Source organism: Rutidosis leptorrhynchoides, chromosome 5, assembly GCF_046630445.1.
Source record: "Rutidosis leptorrhynchoides isolate AG116_Rl617_1_P2 chromosome 5, CSIRO_AGI_Rlap_v1, whole genome shotgun sequence".
NCBI classification, from domain to species: domain Eukaryota; kingdom Viridiplantae; phylum Streptophyta; class Magnoliopsida; order Asterales; family Asteraceae; genus Rutidosis; species Rutidosis leptorrhynchoides.
In genome coordinates, this window is record NC_092337.1 from 461,302,661 (window position 1) to 461,323,611 (window position 20,951).

General features: G+C 34.3%; 1 protein-coding gene across 1 annotated transcript; it reads left to right on the forward strand.

Moving 5' to 3' along the window:
- The first annotated feature begins 12,157 nt into the window (after positions 1–12,157).
- On the forward strand, positions 12,158–13,526 carry LOC139850225 (uncharacterized mitochondrial protein AtMg00810-like). The gene is made up of 3 exons (XM_071839810.1): positions 12,158–12,161; positions 12,419–12,715; positions 12,784–13,526. The coding sequence occupies exons 1-3, from the start codon at positions 12,158–12,160 to the stop codon at positions 13,524–13,526; spliced, it is 1,044 nt and encodes a 347-aa protein (XP_071695911.1).
- Positions 13,527–20,951: the final 7,425 nt, after the last annotated feature.

Consider the following 20,951-nt stretch of genomic DNA (forward strand, 5'->3'; position numbering starts at 1 on the left):
ATAGGGGATATTCTTATATGCATCTTGTTAATGTCGAGGTGTTCACCATATGAATGAATTTTATCTCTATGTATGGGATGTATATTGAAATATGAAATCTTGTGGTCTATTATTATGATTTGATAATATATATGTTAAACCTATAACTCACCAACATTTTTGTTGACGTTTTAAGCATGTTTATTCTCAGGTGATTATTAAGAGCTTCCGCTGTTGCATACTAAAATAAGGACAAGATTTGGAGTCCATGCTTGTATGATATTATGTAAAAACTGCATTCAAGAAACTTATTTTTGATGTAATATATTCTTATTGTAAACCATTATGTAATGGTCGTGTGTAAACGGTATATTTTAGATTATCATTATTTGATAATCTACATAATGCTTTTTAAACCTTTATAGATAAAATAAAGGTTATGGTTGTTTTAAAAATGAATGCAGTCTTTGAAAAACGTCTCATATAGAGGTCAAAACCTCGCGACGAAATCAATTAATATGGAACGTTTATAATCAATATGAATGGGACATTTCACTTTTAAGCATGTTTATTCTCATGTATTAAAGAAATCTTCCGCTGTGCATTTGCTCATTTTAAAGATATTACTTGGAGTCATTCATGGCATATTTCAAAAGACGTTGCATTCGAGTCGTTGAGTTCAACAAGATTATCATTAAGTCATTTATAGTTTGGTTATAGTATGAAATGGTATGCATGTCTGTCAACTTTTGATGAAATGAAAGTTTGTCTTTTAAAAACGAACGCACTGTTTGTAAAATGTATCATATAGAGGTCAAATACCTCGCAATGAAACCAATTATTATGTAACGTTTATAATCGATATGATCGGGGCATGTCAATTTATCCGGTTCAAATTTACCGGGAGTTGATGGGATGTTATCGATGTTAGAAAGAATTGGTTTCAAAGATGTCATTTTGGTTGTTTTTTTTGTTTAGGGTTTGGAAATGGTGAAATTAGGGATTTTCAAGGCTTCAAATTTAGGAGGTTTTATCAACAGAAAGGGATGAGCGATGATGCTGATGATGTGGGTTTGTTCTGGTAGATAAATAAAAATGTTATTACTGTTATAAAATATCTAGATTGTGTTATAAAATATCTAGATTGGATGTTAATTTTATTATTATTATAGATATTGCATAGTATATTTTTTTGAGTATAAATAGGTGTGCTGAGTTAGAGTTTATGGTATGTATTTTTTTGGTTAACAAAAACACTCTCTCTCTCTAGATTCCAAATGCCACCAAACTCTCATTGTACATTTTTCTATAAATAAAAAACCAATTACTCATACCTTTTGTTCAACCTTTGTTTTCTCAGTTTTACAGTATCTCTATCTCTATATACCTTCTACAGTCAAGAACCACTAAAGGTAGTTATAAGCCTACTGAATTATAACACGTTATCAGCACGAAGAGCTTAGTGTAATCAAAGGATATCTCAAACGATCACGAGTCACTGATCAAGGTATGAAATTATTAATAATTTTCAGACTCGAATATATCAAATTTTGAACTACTAACATTTATATTTATGTTATTTAAGTTATATATGGTCGGTTATACCACCTGAATTATATTTCTGTAATCTAACTTTTACTAACTTCACTAACATTTATATTTATGTTATTTAAGTTATATATGGTCGGTTATACCACCTGAATTATATTTCTGTAATCTAACTTTTACTAACTTCACTAACATTTATATTTATGTTATTTAAGTTATATATGGTCGGTTATACCACTTGAATTATATTTTCTGTAATCTAACTCTTATTAACTTCACTAACATTTATATTTATGTTAATAAGACCTCATGATTGTACGCAACACGTCATTTGACAACACGGTACTTTATGTAACACCCTAGGCAAATCCCACATGGGTACCATGGGTACCACGTCATTTGACAACACGGTACCATGGGTCGAGATTAATTCCGATCAATACGAATACGACGGGGTCTTTATATGTTATCTAACATTTATGATTACTTATGCAATTAATCATTATTTATTTCATGCATACTAATGTTTATTCTTAAATTTATAATTTTAAAAGTTAAAATAAAAAAATAGTTTGTATTTTTATTAAAAGTAAATCTTAAAAGTTAAAATAAGAAAAAGTAGTTTGTACTTTTATTAAAAGTAAATCTTAAAAGTTAAAATACAAAAAGTAGTTTGTATTTTTATTAAAAGTAAATCTTAAAAGTTAAAATAAGAAAAAGTAGTTTGTATTTTTATTAAAAGTATATCTTAAAAGTTAAAGTAAGAAAAAAAAGGGGATGGTAAAATGAAATAGTTTTTTGTCAAAAATGAAGTATTGAAAATGAAGTGGTCTCCTTCTATAACTAAAAAAAATATATACTTTTATCAAATGAATTTTTTTGTGGCCAACAATTTCAAACACGAGTCCGTGTTTAGTTTATCAAGAATATCTCTTGCTTTGGTGAAAGGTCACGATCACGATATCAGGTGTTGTGAAAGAATTAAAAAATTGGTCAAGTGGCCTTTTAAAAACTAGAAAAAATTTAAACAAAAAGTTTTTTTTATATATTTATAATTTACGGGTAACGTAAAAAAAAGGAAGTTTTTTTTTTTAAAAAAAAAAAAAACAAAGAAAGTGTTTAAATGAGTTTTACAGAAAGGGGGAAAGCAAAGTAAAAAAAAAACTTTTTTCCAAACAAAGATAAATGAAAGTAGGACTTAATACAAGAAAAAAGTAAACATCTCCTAGACGTGATAAAATCTATCAATGATAAGTATTAGACTTGATGAGCTAAATGTGACAAAAATGTTTCAACATGTCTTATGTTAATTTTCTAAAATAAGTTATTATTATTCCGAGTTTAACACATATACATATGTTAATTAAAAACAACCTTTTTGTTCTTATGTAGTGTTGGGTTGCAATTTTGGTTGTATGCCATAATTCCATCCAGTAGAGTGACAATAGAAAACTTTTGATGATAATCAATAAAAAACTTTTTTCCAAACTTGTCAAATGTTTTGTTAAAAACGTGACCGTTGAAAAAAGGAGGTTGAATAATAAAACTTAAAAAACAAATTATTTTTTAAGAGTGTGCATCAAAATGGCCCGTTTAATAATGGGGAGTAAAAATATAGTCAAATTGTTTCAACGAACAAGGGTTCAATTGGATGTCTCTTAAAAAAAATCCGCGGGTACGGGTGATGGATCCAATGGATCCGCATCCACGACCCGCGGGTGCTATCCCTAATTGTGACAAGTACAAATCAACTAAAAGTCTAAAAAATAAATGCTCTTATAGGGACCAAATGTTCACAATAATTGCCTAAGCTAGATATGAAACAAATAGTTCATAAAAAAAAAAAAAGGTCGTTGTGCATTTTCGGGATGATAGCCGAAATACACTTACAAAAGTAGGTCAGCCGTCAATTCTTTATGGCCATATCAACGTAGATCAATAAAATCATTTATGGTTTTGATAAAAGATTAATTAAAAATTAATTGTTTTTTTGGTCTTGGATTCTCGGTAACAAAAGCAAAGGTTGTTTTTGGTTGCCACAACAAACAAGACAGAGGTTGTTGACTTTTGTTGTTAAACATGGCACAAGTGAACAATAACAATAGATTATTGTTTTTAAAAAGAATAATGATGCGTTAATTTTATTGTATAAAATAAAATTAAAGAAAATGGTTTTCATTGATGACTATGAACAAACGCAAACAAAGTGTTTGTGGTATTTGGTGATTAAAAAAAAAAGTGCATCTAAAGCTTCTACTGAAAATAATATGCATCTAAAGCTTCTACTGAAAATTAATGTGCAAGGTACAACGTATAACTATATGGTCAAAATCATTTGAGCCTTCGGAGTCACAAGTATATGATGTATATATATATTACTCAATTAACAAAATAGTAAATCTAAATTAATTCATATGAATAGTAAAACGAAATTAATTAATTTACTATTCACATAAAAAAGCGCATATGATAAAAAGCGCATCGCATATGATAAGCGCATATGATAAAAAGCGAATATGATGAAAAGCACAACGCATATGATGAAAATCGCATATGATTAAAAGCGCATATGGTGAAAAACACAGCGCATATGATTAAAAGCGTATATGGTGAAAAGGATATATGATAAAAAAAAAAACACATATGGTGATTTATAAAAAAAAAAAAAAAAAACACATATGGTGATTAATGGAAAGCACATATGGTGATTAATGAAAAGTATATTGTGAAAAAGAATCACAAATGTTTCTTAAAAGAATTCAAGGTAAGATATATGAACCAATTCATCCATCATGTGAACCATTTTGATATTTCATGGTTCTAATAGACGCATCTAGCGGATGGTCTCATATTTGTATGTTATCAAGCCGTAATATGGCATTTGCAAAGTTTCTTGCACAAATTATTAAATTGAGAACACATTATTCTGATTACACCATTAAAAGGATGAGACTTGATAATGCTGGTGAGTTAACATCTCAAGCATTTAATGATCATTATATATCTACAGGGATTGTTGTTGAACATCCAGTTGCTCATGTGCATACACAAAATTGGTTTAGCTGAATCAATAGATAAACGCTTACAGCTAATAACTAGACAATTGATAATGAGTACAAATCTCTCAATATTTATATGTGGACATGTAAATTTACATGCTGCGACATTAATTCGCATTATACCATGTGGAAGTCGTAAATATTTTCACTTAATACTTGATTTTGGCCAAGAGCCAAATATTTTCTACCTTAAAACATTGATTGTGCAGTGTATGTTCCAATTGTATCACCACAACACAATAAAATGGTTCTTCAAAGAAAGATGATAATATATTTTGGATATAAAACATCTTCAATCATAAGATATATTGAACCCATGATGGGTGATGTTTTTACAGCACGTTTTGCTGATTGTCATTTTAATAAAACATTGTTCCCTAGATTAGGGGGAGAAATAAAAATAAAAAATAAAATGATGCTTCAAGATGTGAACATCAATTAAGGTATATTGAACTCGCACAAAAGAATGTGAAACGAAAGTTCAAAAATAATGCATATGCAAGAACTTGCAAATTAATTACTTTATGCATTTACAGATATAAAAAAGTGACTAAATCATATATACCATCGATAAATGCTCCAGCTCGAACTGAAATTTCAAAAGCTGGCAATAATGTCACTGTTGAGTCTTTGCCACGCATCAAACGTGGAAGATCAATTGGTTCCGAAGAAAAAAATCCTCGAAAAAGAAAATCAGCTGATAATGAGGTAAGAGAAAGTGTTCAAGAAGAACCACAAATCAATATTCCTTCTGCAGAGGATATTGATAAATGTAAATACTAAAATTGCGATAAATTATGCAATATTATGGAACCGAAATGAAACTAAAATCTCTATGAGATATTTTCATATAATGTTACAATGACATCATGAATAAAGATGATGATCTGGAACTAAAATCTGTCATTGAATATACAAAATGGACATGATTGAGCTCAATGGAAAGGAGCAATAAGAGCTAAATTAGAATCGCTCGATAAAAGAAAAGTTTTCGGATCAATCGTTATCACTTTTAAAGATGTGAAACGTATGGGATACAAATGAATTTTTATCCGAAAAGAAATGTGCAAATGAAGTTACAAGGCAAAACTAGACTTGTAACTCAATATTTCCCACAAAGACCAGAAATGAATTAGGAGGAAAAATTATCCTCCTGTAATGGATACAATTACTTATTAGATACTTAATCAACCTGGTAGTTATTTAAATGCATCTCATGAATGTTGTTACTACTTATCTGTATGGATCACTTGATAGTGATATATATGAATATACCTAAAGAGTTAAGGTATCATAAGCATCTAATGTAAAACCCAAGGGAATATATTCCATTAAATCACAAAGATTTCTAAGTGGGTTTATACAAACGGGACGTATGTGGTATAACCGATTAAATGACTACTTGATAAAAAAAAGAGGGTATAAATATAAACTTATTTTGCACGTATGTTTTATAAAAACAATGTTCGGATATGAGATCGTAGTTGTTTATGTCAATGTTCTTAACATCATATGAACAAATAAAGAGATCTATGAAATCATTCAACTTCTAAAGAATTATTTTGAAATGAAAGATCTTGAAAAAACCAAGTATTACCTTGGATTGCAAATTGAGCATATGCCTAATGGTTTACTTGTACATCAAACAACTTATACCGAAAAGATTTTAAAACATTTTTTTTAAAGACAAACTCATTGTTGTTAAATCACTCAATATTGACACTGATCTATTTCATCCCTGCGAAGATCATGAAAATTTTAACAGATCGGAAGTTCTATATTTTAGTGCAATTGAGGTTCTTATGTATCTTATAGATTATACAAGATCTGACATTTCTTTTGCAGTTAATTTGTTGACAAGGTTCAGCTCAGCCCCTACCAAAAGACATTGGAATGGGATCAAACAAATAGTTTGATACCTTCGGGGAACTACTGATTTATAATTATTTTATTCTAACGAATCAAAACAAGATTTGGTTGGTTATGCAGATGCAAGTTATTTATCTGATCCACATAAAGCTAAATCTCAAAATGGATATGTATTCCTAAATGGAGGTACCGCAATATCATGGCGTTCTCAAAAACAAACACTTGTTGCAACATCATCAAATCATGCCGAAGTAATTGCATTACATGAAGCCAGTCGGGAATGTTTTTGGTTGAGATCAATGACACAACTCATTACTGATTCTTGTGGACTAGAACGCAATAAAAGTTTAACAACTATCTATGAAGATAATGTAGCTTGCATAACACAGATGAAAGAAGGGTATATCAAAAGTGACCGAACAAAACACATACCCCCTAGATTTTTCTCATACACTCAAAATCTCATTAAGGACAACCAGATTGAAATGAGATATGTTCAGTCCAGCAAAACTCTGCTGACCTTTTCACCAAAGCACTTCCAACTGCTATTTTCAGAACACACGTTCATAATATTGGCATGAGGCATGTTCAGAAGATGTAACAACTCAGGCGTTGCCTATTTGAGGGGGAGTCAACTCTATGCTGCACTCTTTTTCCCTTAGCTAAAGTTTTATCCCAAAGGGTTTTCTTTAGCAAGGTTTTTAACGAGGCAGTACTAGTTATTCACTAATAAAATTATCATCCAAGGGGGAGTGTTATAAAATATCTAGATTGTATTATAAAATATCTAGATTGGATGTTAATTTTATTATTATTATAGATATTGCATAGTATATTTTTTTGAGTATAAATAGGTGTGTTGAGTTAGAGTTTATGGTATGTATTTTTTTGGTTAACAAAAACACTCTCTCTCTAGATTCCAAATGCCACCAAACTCTCATTGTACATTTTTCTATAAATAAAAAATCAATTACTCATACCTTTTGTTCAACCTTTGTTTTCTCAGTTTTACAGTATCTCTATCTCTATATACCTTCTACAGTCAAGAACCACTAAAGGTAGTTATAAGCCTACTGAATTATAACAATTACTCATATTTTGTGAAGTGTTATTTTCAAAATTAATTTTGATAGAAATCCACTCTAATTTGATGATATTTCAGAAAACCTTCCGATATATTCTATATAAAGTATGTGCAAGACATGATTTAATAGGATTTAAAAGGATTTAAGAGTAGTTTAGTAAATTTTAGTGAACTTAATAAAAACATTGTTGTAAATATCACCTTCCCTATTTACCTTTATCTAAACAAATCGAGGTTGATAATTTATGATTACTTTTTTTTTTTTTTTTTTTTGAAGAGCAACTGATACTATAAAAAGAAGCCAAAAGGCTAAGAATTGTACATCACAAGCACACAAGATGCGTATACTATTAATTACTTAGAATAGGAACATATGAATATACTAGCTGTTAGATTGAACCCCTGTCAACATCACGTGATCACGTTTTCTATCGAAAATGAAAGAAAATTGAACCCCTGTCATCTTGATTTCTTAAAAAAATTAAAAAATAACTATTAATTAGAAAAGACTTAAAGGTTTTATTTTTTTTCATCGTTGCCCCTAAAATATTTTTATTTTATCATAACCCTTAAAATTATGATATGGTTTCATTTAGGTCCCAAGTTAACGGATTGAGTTAGCGGCAGTTAACCATGGGGACCTAAATAAACCATATCATTACTTTAAGGGTTAGGATGAAACAAAATATTTTAGGGACAATGATTATACAAAAATACTTTAGGGACAAGGATGAAATAAAAAAACTTTAGGGACAATGATGAAAAAAAAGTAAAACTTTAAAGACCAACGACGTAATTAAGTCAAGCGGGAACGACATTTTAGGGATATAAAAAACAATTACTTCGTACTTACTTATATACGAGGATGTCAACCGTAAAGGCGCATGAGTGGTGTTTGTTCTGTTACATGTGGTTGGCTCTTTACTTACGCAACAACTCCCACCTTGCATGCCTTTTGAGTTCTTTTTATCAATGTCTTTCGACTCTATTATTTGAGGCAACAACAAACATTGATTTATTGGAGACTTGACTGCCACTTAGAGCCTAGATTGAATCTCGGGTATGCTTAAAAACCCATAGAAATTTGATTCTACCATATTCCATGACGTCTTGTTTTTATTTTATTTTATCTTATTTTATTTTATTTTATTATTTTTTGGCCGGAGGTCTTCACGAAAGCAATCTCTCTACTTCAGGATTTAGAGATTGCTTCCGTGAGGACCTCCGGTCAAAAAAATAATAAAATAATACAATAATACAAAATAAATATAATATAAATAAATAAATAAAATAAGATAAAAAATAAAAACAAGACGACATGGAAATGGTAGAATCAAATTTCCATGGGTTTTTAAGACGCCATAGGATTTAACCCTTAAAGCAATGATATGGTTTCATTTAGGTCCCCATGGTTAACTCATTCCGTTAACTGGGGACTTAAATGAAACCATATTATAACTTTAAAGGTTAGGATGAAACAAAAATACTTTAGGGATAAGGATGAATAAAAGATAAAACTTTAGGGACCAAGGGCTTAATTAAGTCATTAGAAAATTATAACCATAACTCTAGAGTTATAGTTAAACATTAACTGCAAATATGATATTTTTAATATAAAACAATATAGTTACATGTAGGGGTGTTCACAAAACCATTAAACCGCGAAAACCGGCCGAATAGGACCGATTTATTGGTTCGGTCCAGTTTAAGATATTAGCGATCCGGTCGCCGATTTTAAGATCTCCAAACCGCGAAACTCGGTCAGGTTTACAGTTTTAATAGGTCACCGACCGGTTAAACCGGACCGGACCGAACTATTGACAATATCATATATTGTTATATGTATATAAACAACAATAATGTATATGATAGATTTTTTTTCATAAAGCAAGAAAGTAAGTTTCATTAATTAATATTATATCTTATATGTTACAAGCATGTATATGATAGATTTTGTTTCATTGAATTATACTATATCTTATATGAAAATAAAAGACCAAAAAAAGAACTTGAAACCGTTAAACCGATCAAACCGGACCGGGCCAAACTGGACCAAACCAGGAGGTAAGACAACTTTCTTGGTCTGGTTTGGTTTCATATATGTTGAAACCGTGAATGCCGGTTTGGTTTGAGATTTAGTCGAAACCGGACCAAACCGGACCGTGAACACCCCTAGTTACATGAATAAATTGACCCCCTGAATTTAAGTATGAAAAATTCATTATAATATAGAAAACTAATACTCTGAAATAATTGTTTAAACGTAACCCTTAGCATTGTCAAATTAATTAAATCATTTGTAAGTATTAAAAAAAAATATAGAAGTCATGTATTCAAGAGCTTCACCCTCAAATATGTTACAGATTATTTCATAATGAAGAGGTGAACGTAAACATTAAGAGTGATCGAGGACGAGTGAGGAAGTGGCACTGCCATCTGTTAGCCTTCAAGAATTAAGAATGACGATAGTGATAACACATTTGTTAGTGATGGTCTATACAACTATATGTTTATTTTATTTTTCGATTATGAAAGGACAAATAAATAGATATATAGGATGCTTTTTTATTATAATAATAATATAATAATAATAACCATAATAGTAATTTTAATAATTATAATATTATTATTAATAAAAACAAATAATAATAATAATAATAATAATAATAATAATAATAATAATAATAATAATAATAATAATAATAATAATAATAGATTAATTAAGGATTTTTTAATAACGATGGCTATCATTAAAATGTATATAAATAGCATACATAACGTTAATATGTTGACTTTAATGTGACGGTTACAGAATTGCACAACACCTTTATACGCGTTAACGACAGCTTTATGGAACGTCGTTACAAAATCCTAATAATGGTGGTGGTAGTGGTGGTGGTCCCTATGATTTACTGGTGTTAACTTTAGGACCAATAGTCCCTGTAGTTAGAGAAATACAAGTATTTGGTCCTAAATCTAATGCAATGTAATTAGTTAACGGTAAAAAAGTAACTGGTGTTAACTTTAGGACTAATGAAGTGCATTTATGAAACCACAAGGACTACCGATATAATTTAATAAGTCAGTCAACGATCAAGAGTAGGGTCAAAGGTCGGAAATATCGGGTCAACGCCAGTCAAAAGTAAAAAATTCGGTTAAAGTCAGTCAAAAGTCGTTTAAATTAATCAAAATTGACGTAGTTTAGTGTTACTTTTTGTGTTATATTAGCGGTAATAGCAATTATATGTGTAAGCTGATCAATGAAATTCATTAGATTTAAAATATATGTATATGTGTGTGTGTGGGGGTATATATATATATATATATATATATATATATATATATATATATATATATATATATATATATAGGGGTGGAGCTATACCATATAAATTATGGTGGCTCGTGACACAAGTCAAGTTAGTATAAGTAGGCTTTAAACCAGTGTTGTAAAAAACGGAAAAAACGGGGGTGTAGACGAGGGTGTAGACGGATTTTGGAGTGCCCCGTCCCGTTTATACATAAAACGTTTGAAAAAACGGAAATCGGCCAAAAAACGGTCAAAAGACGGTCAAACACGGTCCGAGACGGGAAAAAACGGGTTTTTCTGATTTTTTTCAAGTTTTTTTTTTTTTTTTTTTTTTTTTTTTTAATATTAAACATTGTGCTATTACTTAGGGTGTCTTTTTTTATGTTTGAAATGTTGAAGTATTTAAACATGTGTGAAATGCTTATGTTTGGAATAATGTAATGTACAATATATATATATATATATATATATATATATATATATATATATATATATATATATATATATATATATAATATATAACATTTTTATTTAAAAGTCAACGTTAGTCAACATCCGTCTAGACCTCCGTATCGACCCCGTCTCGACCCTTTTAGGACCCGACCGTCTCGACCCCGTCTCGCGTCTTTTGCAACCTTGCTTTAAACTAAGTGTAAATAGGCTTAAAAGTCGCATCTTGTTTGACATTTAACATCCAGGTTTATAGTCTTTTCGATTGTTTATATTTATTTATTTATTTATTTATTTATTTATTTATTTATTTATTTTATCAATTCTTTATGTTTGTTTGTTATTTGTTTAACTTTTTATCAATTGTTTATTGTACATTGACTTTTTAATTTTATTGAGCTTCCATATAAATTTTGTGGTACAGTTTGTAATATCATATAATGGACCTTTTTGTTTATAATTTAAAGAACAAGGAATCTATGTATTGTAGCCTGTTGTTTATAATATAAATATTCGTATAAATGTATGATATAGTTGTAAACAGAAGCACTAGCTAGAGTTAGGGATAAAGGAGTTGTGGATCGTTTCAAACGAATGGAAATTTGTAAGGACATTTGTAGTAAACCGTAACTTGATTTTTTTTTGTTTGTACTGAATCATAGCTTATAATTTTGTGCCAACAGTACGGCCACCAGAGTGTTGCGATTGAGATTCATTGTTCTCGGTTGTTGCTACAAGGGCAGTAGAGTCCGTAACTGGTGCAATCGTCATTGTTGTTTGTCGATTTTTCATGGATTCTTCAAGAATCAGCTTGGATCGAGCATCATAAAAGGAAGGTAAGGGTCCCATCTAATTAATATGGGTTCGAATTGTTGCATAGTTCTCATTTAGTCCAGCGAGAAGGTGCAACACAAGTCGATCAGGCTCGACTTTCGAATCAACGTTAACATTTTAATTTCTTGACAATAGGCACTCACGTTTGGAAAATTGCCAAGCTTGCAAATTGGCTAATTGATTTTTAAGTGCCAATGCTCATGAGTGTTTATTATCATGAAAAATACTTTTCAAACGATCCCAAGCCTTTTTAGCATTTGTATCCGGTTCTAAAATTGTTTGTAGGAGATCTTTGGACAGTGGTGAAACCCGCCACGATACGAGTTGTACTCAGCTTAGCTCTTTCAAATAAATGGGCTATTCATCAGTTGGATGTTAAAAATGCATTTCTTCATGGAAAGTTAAGTGAAACAGTTTATATGCACCAACCCATGGGTTTTCGAGATCTTCATCGACTGGATTATGTGTGTCATCTAAATAAGTCTCTTTACGGTTTAAAGCAAGCACCTCGTGCTTGGTATCAGCGGTTTGCGGAATATGTTTTCGACTTGGTTTTGTTCATAGAAAATGTGACCATTCACTGTTTATTTATCGTAATGGACGTGATATGGCCTATTTATTATTATATGTTGATGATATCGTTATTACAGCTTCATCTGATACTTTACGCAGGCGAATTATTCAACATTTATCTGCGGAGTTTGCTATGAAGGATTTAGGGAGGTTGAGTTATTTTCTGGGCATTGGAGTTGAACATACAAAGACTGGTCTTTTCTTGAATCAGTCTAAATATGCCCGTGAACTTCTAGAAAAAGCCGGTATGTTATCTTGTAAACCGGCGACTACACCCATCGAAGCTAATTCGAAGCTGAGTGCAAACGCAGGTGCCCCGTATTCTGATCCCACCTATTATCGAAGTCTTGCTGGTGCCTTACAATACTTGACTTTTACACGACCTGATATTGCTCATGCTGTTCAGCAAATTTGTCTCCACATGCATGCACCTCGTGAAGGCCACATGGGTGCTCTAAAACGCATCTTACGTTATATACATGGGACTATCAACTTTGGTTTACATATGACATGTTCGACATCTCACAGTTTGATCTCCTACACTGATGCCGACTGGGCTGGTTGTCCAGATACTAGACGTTCGACCTCTGGCTATTGTGTTTATTTCGGTGACAATCTTATTTCCTGGTCCTCCAAACGCCAACCGAATCTATCGAGATCTAGTGCTGAGGCAGAATACCGTGGTGTTGCTAATGTGGTGTCTGAATCGTGTTGGTTACGTAATTTGTTATTGGAACTTCATCGTCCGATTCACAAAGCCACTATTGTTTACTGTGATAATGTTAGTGCTATATTTCTCTCTAGTAACCCTATTCAATGAAACATATTGAGCTTGATATTCACTTGTTCGAGAGAAGGTGGCTCGTGGCCAAGTTCGCGTGTTACATGTTCCGTCTCGGTATCAAGTTGCGGATATTTTCACCAAAGGGTTACCATCCGTATTGTTTAAGGATTTCCGAGACAGTCTGCACGTTCGTCTACCTCCCGTTTCGACTGCGGGGGAGTATTAGTCGTATATTATATTTAGAATAGATTTGTTCAATATTGTATTTGTCTAAACCATATCAAACTGAATATGGTTAGGATTTGTATTCCATATTTGTAGGAGGTGATAAGGCTAAACTCTTGTGTATATATACGGTTATGATTAATGAGAATGAGAAGTACACACACACACACACACACACACACACACACACACTATATATATATATATATATATATATATATATATATATATATATATATATATATATATATATATATAACAACAATACTCAATCTCGCACTTAAAAAGTATGAGAGATGTGAGACGTACACAATACTTCATTTATCCTAGAATAGATGAAGTGTCTCTTTCGACCGATTTGTAGAGAAAGAATACTCCACGGGAAGAAAAAGCACATCTCTCTCTACTCTAGGGCATACTGTAACGACCCTGGATTTTCCAACGTTTATTTATTAATAATTATTATTATTAATACGTGTGATTAAACGAATGTATGTTATTACATTTACATGTTGCCATGATTGCCCGTACTTGATTTTAATTGCCCGAAACGTCTTTGTGACACACGAAACTTACACAAATAATATTTTCAAGTATTATTTACATTCATGATTAGTTTTATTAATTATTTTAATTAACTATGGTTATTAGTTAGTTACTTGGGCTTTAATTGGACTTATTTGTTAATTAATTGAACTTGGGCTTTGATTAATGTTATGGACTCTTGAACATGGGCTTATAAGCCCACCCTACCCATTTATATGGATTAATTAGCCCATCATCACTTGTAAGTATTACTTGTAAATGGAAACTAGTTAGTTAAGAACAATTGGAATCTAGTTAACATATAATCCCCATGTAAACCCATCTTTTATCCACACTTTTAAGACTTTACATGCTAGTAACCATCAAACATTTCCCTGCCCCTTCTTGATCCCTAAACCATCGGTTGAGCAAGCATATGGGGAGAGTTTGATTTTCATTTTTCATTACTTACTCACTCATATTTTCTCTCATTCAAACACACACACAAAAACACTTCCAACATTCTCTCATTCTCTCTCAAATTGTAAGCAACTTGAACAATTTCTTCATCCTTTTATTTTGTCTAAAAATCGAACCTAATACATCTCATCATCATTAATACTTGTTCTTGTTTAATGTTTGATTACTTGTAGTTACTAGTTGTTGTTACTTACTTACATATACAAGAATCAAACTCATTAGTTTCATTCTTCTTTTATCTTGTAATTTCAAGAACACACAAGAACTAAACTTACTAGTTTATGTTCTACACATGTTGCTTCAAAAGATTGTAAGTTCATGGTTGTAAATCATACTTGAAGTTCATGAAGTAAACTTTAAAGTTTACTTTCTAAAGATCAAGACTTAGGCTTGAATCTTTAAAGTATGGACAACCTTGAACTAACTACTTGTTTACTTAGTTTATTTCTTTACATTATGCACTTTAATTTCATGTTTGTTGGTTATTATTGGTCAAATGTTACTAGTTAACTTTGATCTCATTAATCTTGAACTAAAGTTAACTTTAAAAGTTCAAGAACATGTAAGTAAACTTTCTATTATTATAACTTGGTACACTTATGTTAGATCTAGACTTTTGAGTCTTAGATCTTCAAGATCAAACTAAGAACTATGTTCTACAACTTAAGATCTTGATTTTATAAGTTTATTTTCAAATTGTAACTTAATAATACTTTTACATTTCATGTATGTGTTGAATCTAAGACTTTGATGTAACTTTGGTTCATCAAAACACTTGCAACACTTAAGTGAGTTGTGCTTCATGTCTTAGACTTACACTTGGGTTATGATGGTCAAACCTTGGTGAAAATGATGCAAACACATCAACGAGTTGTACACTTGAAGCTATATGCATCAAGGATGAGAACCGTGATAAGCATCGAGCACCAAGACCACCGGAACCCACTATTTTTCTGTTTTCTGTCTTCTTCCTACTGTTTTCTGGGTTTTGTAACATACCATTACACGTGGGCTACTGTAACCTTGATTTTCAGATAGATCTTTTCGAGTAGATAATTTTTCATATAGGACTCGTCTTAATCCGAGTTACGGTTTAGGATTTATGGCCCTCCGATCGTCACTATGTCCTTTTAACGTTGTGCAGAAATTTCTGACCTACTCGTACTTAGACCGTCGCCACGGTCAAACGAATACGATTTTGCTTCTGTAAATTTTACCACACTTAAAGGACTCATATACGGAGCCATGACCACTGGTCTCACCTTAATTCAGTAAGGGTAGAGGCCGTAGTGACTGACCGAACTCAGCCTTTGTTTTAAACTCTTTTCACGAACGAAACTTACTTTACGCCTTTTGTTTAATGATGAATGATGATGACCTTTAATACTTTATTTACATACTTTTAAACCTATTCGGACGATTTACTGACTTAGTACTATTTGACTTAGGTTGAGGACCCGTTTGGACAACCTTCATTACTTGCTTACTTTCCGAGTCATACTTTACCGCTACTTTATCATTGTGAGTTATAGCATTCCCTCTTTACTTTAACTTATTTTGGGAACTGAGAATACATGCGGATTTTATGTTTTACATACTAGGCACGAGTACTTAAACTTTATATATGTGTGGGTTATATAACGGCAGAAACATTCCCTTTAGCTCGGTAACGTTTAGTCATTGGTTTTTGAACCGGTGAACGCGAATCTTAGATATGGATCCATAGGGTTTGACATCCCCACTCAGGCTTGTAGCGCTAGCATTTAACGAGTGTTTAATACTTCGTAAACATACGCACTTTCCAAGTGTACTTTCAGGGGGTATAAACGTTAAGTTAGTTACCAAGTGCCCACGCTTAACATATACTTTATCATACTGTTTTGAAACGCTCTTTGTAGCACTGAAATCTCGTAGCCTACCTTACATACTGTTATACTTAAACTATAGCTCACCAACCTTTGTGTTGACGTTTTTAAGCATGTTTTTCTCAGGTGCTTAAGGTTATTTACTTTCGCTGTCGTGCTAGTCTTGCCGTAGACACCCGCTGCTCTAGTGTTATCACCGCATGAACTACTTTATCTTGCATTCAAACTTAATTACATTTGAAACTATGTTTTGTAACAGCCTAAGGGTCACATACATTTATTCATGCTTGCTATTCGTAGAAGCATACTGTTGGTGTAAAACAATTAACGTCGGTTATGATGTCATCATTTTTATCGTGAATGCAACTTCTTTTATTACAGCATGTAGTACTTAACCTTGTAATGATCCTGTTGTTGATGAATCGTACACGATGGTTTTGTTCGGGGCATCACATTTGGTATCAGAGCATTGGTTGTAGGGAATTAGGTTGCATTAGTGAGTCTAAGACCGACCCGAGTAGGATTCACTAATAGGACTAATCTACAACTTGCTAGTTTACGTGTTTCTGCTGAACTTACTACATGCTGCTGTTTACTTTTACTGCTATATGCCGTATGCTACTACATGATTTCACTACTGTATAATATCACTTGCTTTCGATTGCATGCTACTTCTGTACGATTCGCTATTATTGTCATGCTACTTATTGTTATACATGATTTAAACTGTTGGCCTAATACGTGCTTGCTTTATAACTTACTGACATGAAAAATTTATTTTTCCTTGTTCAGATGTCGGATGTTCCACCTGCTATCGTTTTGGGCAGTTTAGACTCGTCAGCCACCCCACCTGCTGCTGATGCCGACACACCGATCTCGCTACCCACGAGTGACCCCGGCGCTTCATCTTTCGAGACTAGCAGCCAGGCGCCTGCACCATTGGTTACATCTAGCGGAGCCCAGGACCCTTCGGAGATTCCAGCTCCATCTGCCCCAGACCCTCAGGATCACAGCCCCGCTCTGGTGAGATTGTGATTCCCGCGGAGTTCGGGGAAGGTCCTTTTCGTAACCGGTATCGCCATTGGTGCCGACGCGCCCCTGATGGATGTCTCATTCCGATCAGACCCGCTCGTTACCAGTAGATGATGGCCGCCCACGGACTGCCAGTTCAGCCACCAGTGCCACCACCACATGATTCGGATGACTCATCATCCGCCAATTCTTCATCAGATGACTCTTCCTCAGTCGACCCCAGTGATGATGAGGACCCTGCTGATGTACCTATTCAGCCACCCTCCACCCCGCCGAAGAAGCGGTATCGCTTCGACGGTACCATCATTCACGGGATCAACGGAGGACGAGCCTTCACTGACGCGTTTGGTCGACGTCGTAGGGTTACCGCCCGTAAGCGGCTTGTACCATACCCTGCCGACCCACAAGTGCGTAAGACACCCCGTTACGTACTGACTATTTCTGGAGCCGGAACGTCTGCACCCCGTTTCGTGCGGTATGCACCACCCGCACCACCTGCACCGCCTGCCCCACCATCTCCCTCTAACAAGGAACTGAGGAGGGAGGTAGGAATCCTCCGAACTCGGGTTACTGAGCTCGAGGAGCAGTTGGCTCAGGTTTTAGACATCCTACACCCACCTTCACCGTAGGACCTTTGTATTAGATTTCATGATGTAATCTAGTTGTAGTTTCATATTTCACTTATGTATTGTACGAACTTATTCAGATGTATGAAACTTATTATTATTAATGAATGGAACTTTGCGTTATTTAATTCTTGCACGATGTTCTATTTACATTACTGTACGATGATTCTGTGGTATTTGTACCTACATGCGTTATTTAATAACATGTGATGTTTTGATTCCATGTTGGTTACTATATACTATATTAGTATATATTGAATGCTGGATTTTGACTTGAGTCAAAATGTTTGTATAGAACACCATGGCTAACGGTCGATCCACACCTACTGCTGCTCAAATTGAAGAGATGATCCAAGAACGTGTAGCCGCAGCCATTGCGGAAATGCAACCCCAAGCTCCACCGCCACCGCCGCCACCACCGGTTATTCAACCCGTTCGAAATGGGTGTACTTACAAGGAATTCCAGAGCTGTAAACCACATAACTTCAGCGGCACTGAGGGACCGGTTGGTCTCACCAGATGGTTCGAGAAACTTGAATCAGTATTCCGAGTTAGCAACTATTCGGAGGACAAAAAAACCAAATTTGCTTCTTGCACGCTATCTGACGGCGCGCTCACGTGGTGGAACACAATGGCACAGGCACAAGGCATTGATGAGGCGTATGCTACGCCATGGGAAGAATTTAAATGTGCCATGATTGAGGAGTATTGTCCGAGAACCGAAATCCAAAAGATGGAAATGGAATTCATGCAGTTAAAGGCCGTTGGGAACGACCTTGATGGTTACAACAAGAGATTTTTGGAACTAGCCCTGATGTGTCCGACAATGGTCACCCCAGAATTCAAGCGAATGGAGAGATACTTCTGGGGACTCCCTAAGAGCATTAAGGGAAACGTCACCTCATCCAAACCACCAAATGTTCCCGAAGCGATGCGCATGGCGCATACTTTAATGAATCAAATAACCATCGATGAACCGGAGAAAACTAAGTCTGAAGTGGGTACTAGTGAGAAGCGCAAATGGGATAACCACAACAACAACAACAACAGGGGAAGAAACTTTGAACAAAACCCGGCGAAACGACATGAGGGTTTCAGAGGAAACAACAACGGTGGAAAACCCAACCCCAACAACAACACCAACTCCAACCCGAACTACAAGGGAACCTTACCTCAATGCAAGAGGTGTTACAAACACCACACTGGGTATTGTAATGTTGTCTGCAAGAAGTGCCAACGGTCTGGGCATGTTGGAAAAGACTACAAGGTCACCACTTTGAATGGGAAGCCGAACCCCACAGGGCCAAGGAAGTGTTACGAATGCGGGCAGACGGGCCATTTCAGAAATGCGTGTCCAAATAAGAGAAAAGATGGCGGACCACCGCGCGCTAAAGCTTTCAATGTTAATGCAAGGGACGCATGCGAAAACCCTGACTTGGTGACAGGTATATTCAAAATCAACAATCTTTTAGCTTCTGTCTTGTTTGATACTGGTGCGGATAGAAGTTATCTATGTAGACATTTTTGCGATAAGATTAATTGGTCGTTAGTCCCGTTAAAAGAGAGTATGCTTGTCGAGGTCGCCAATGGAAAACTTGAGAAAGTTGACCATATTAGTCGAGGAGCTATTATCAACATAGCTGGCGCTGATTTCGAAATTGATTTGATACCTATCAAACTGGGAAGTTTTGACGTGATCGTTGGTATGGATTGGTTGACCAAGATAAAGGCTGATATTATTTGTAGAGATAAAGCTCTTCGTATACCACAAAGGGACGGTGAGCCACTGATCATCTACGGAGAGAGATGTACCTCGAAGCTGAACCTCATTAGTTGCGTGGAAGCGCAAAAGATTATGAAGAAGGGACGTTTTGCTGTCCTAGCACATGTGAAAGCGATAGAAACTGAGGTGAAGAGCGTGAATGACGTTCGAATTGTGAACGAATTTTCCGATGTCTTCCCTGAGGAATTGCCTGGATTACCACCGCCGAGAGCCGTAGAGTTTCAGATCGACTTAGTGCCAGGAGCTGCACCTGTAGCTCGCGCACCTTATAGACTCGCACCTTCCGAGATGCAAGAATTACAGAGTCAACTACAAGAGCTATTAGATCGAGGATTTATCCAACCAAGTTTCTCGCCATGGGGCGCACCTGTGTTGTTTGTGAAGAAGAAGGATGGATCCTTCCGTATGTGTATCGACTACCGTGAACTCAACAAATTGACAATCAAGAATCGGTATCCTCTTCCACGAATTGACGATCTTTTTGATCAACTACAAGGATCGAGCGTCTACTCAAAGGTCAATTTGCGATCCGGTTATCCCCAGTTGAGGGTGAAAGAAAGCGATGTAATGAAGACTGCATTTAGAACTCGTTATGGTCATTATGAGTTTCTCGTGATGCCATTCGGTTTGATAAATGCACCTGCCGTGTTCATGGACCTCATGAATCGTGTCTGCAAGCCGTACTTGGATAAGTTTGTTATCGTCTTCATAGATGATATCCTCATCTACTCTAAGAGCGAAGAAGAGCATGAGCAACACCTCTGACTAGTACTTGAACTCCTGAGACAAGAGCAACTTTACGCCAAATTCTCCAAGTGTGAATTTTGGTTGAAGGAAGTACAATTTTTGGGTCATGTTGTGAGCGACCAGGGTATCAAAGTTGAACCCGCCAAGATTGAAGCCATCAGCAAGTGGGAGACCCCCA

Coding starts and splice junctions, on each gene's coding strand:
- LOC139850225 (XM_071839810.1), top strand. Junction 12,716..12,783: donor AGAAAATGTGACCATTCACT/GTTTATTTATCG, acceptor TCGTTATTACAG/CTTCATCTGATACTTTACGC.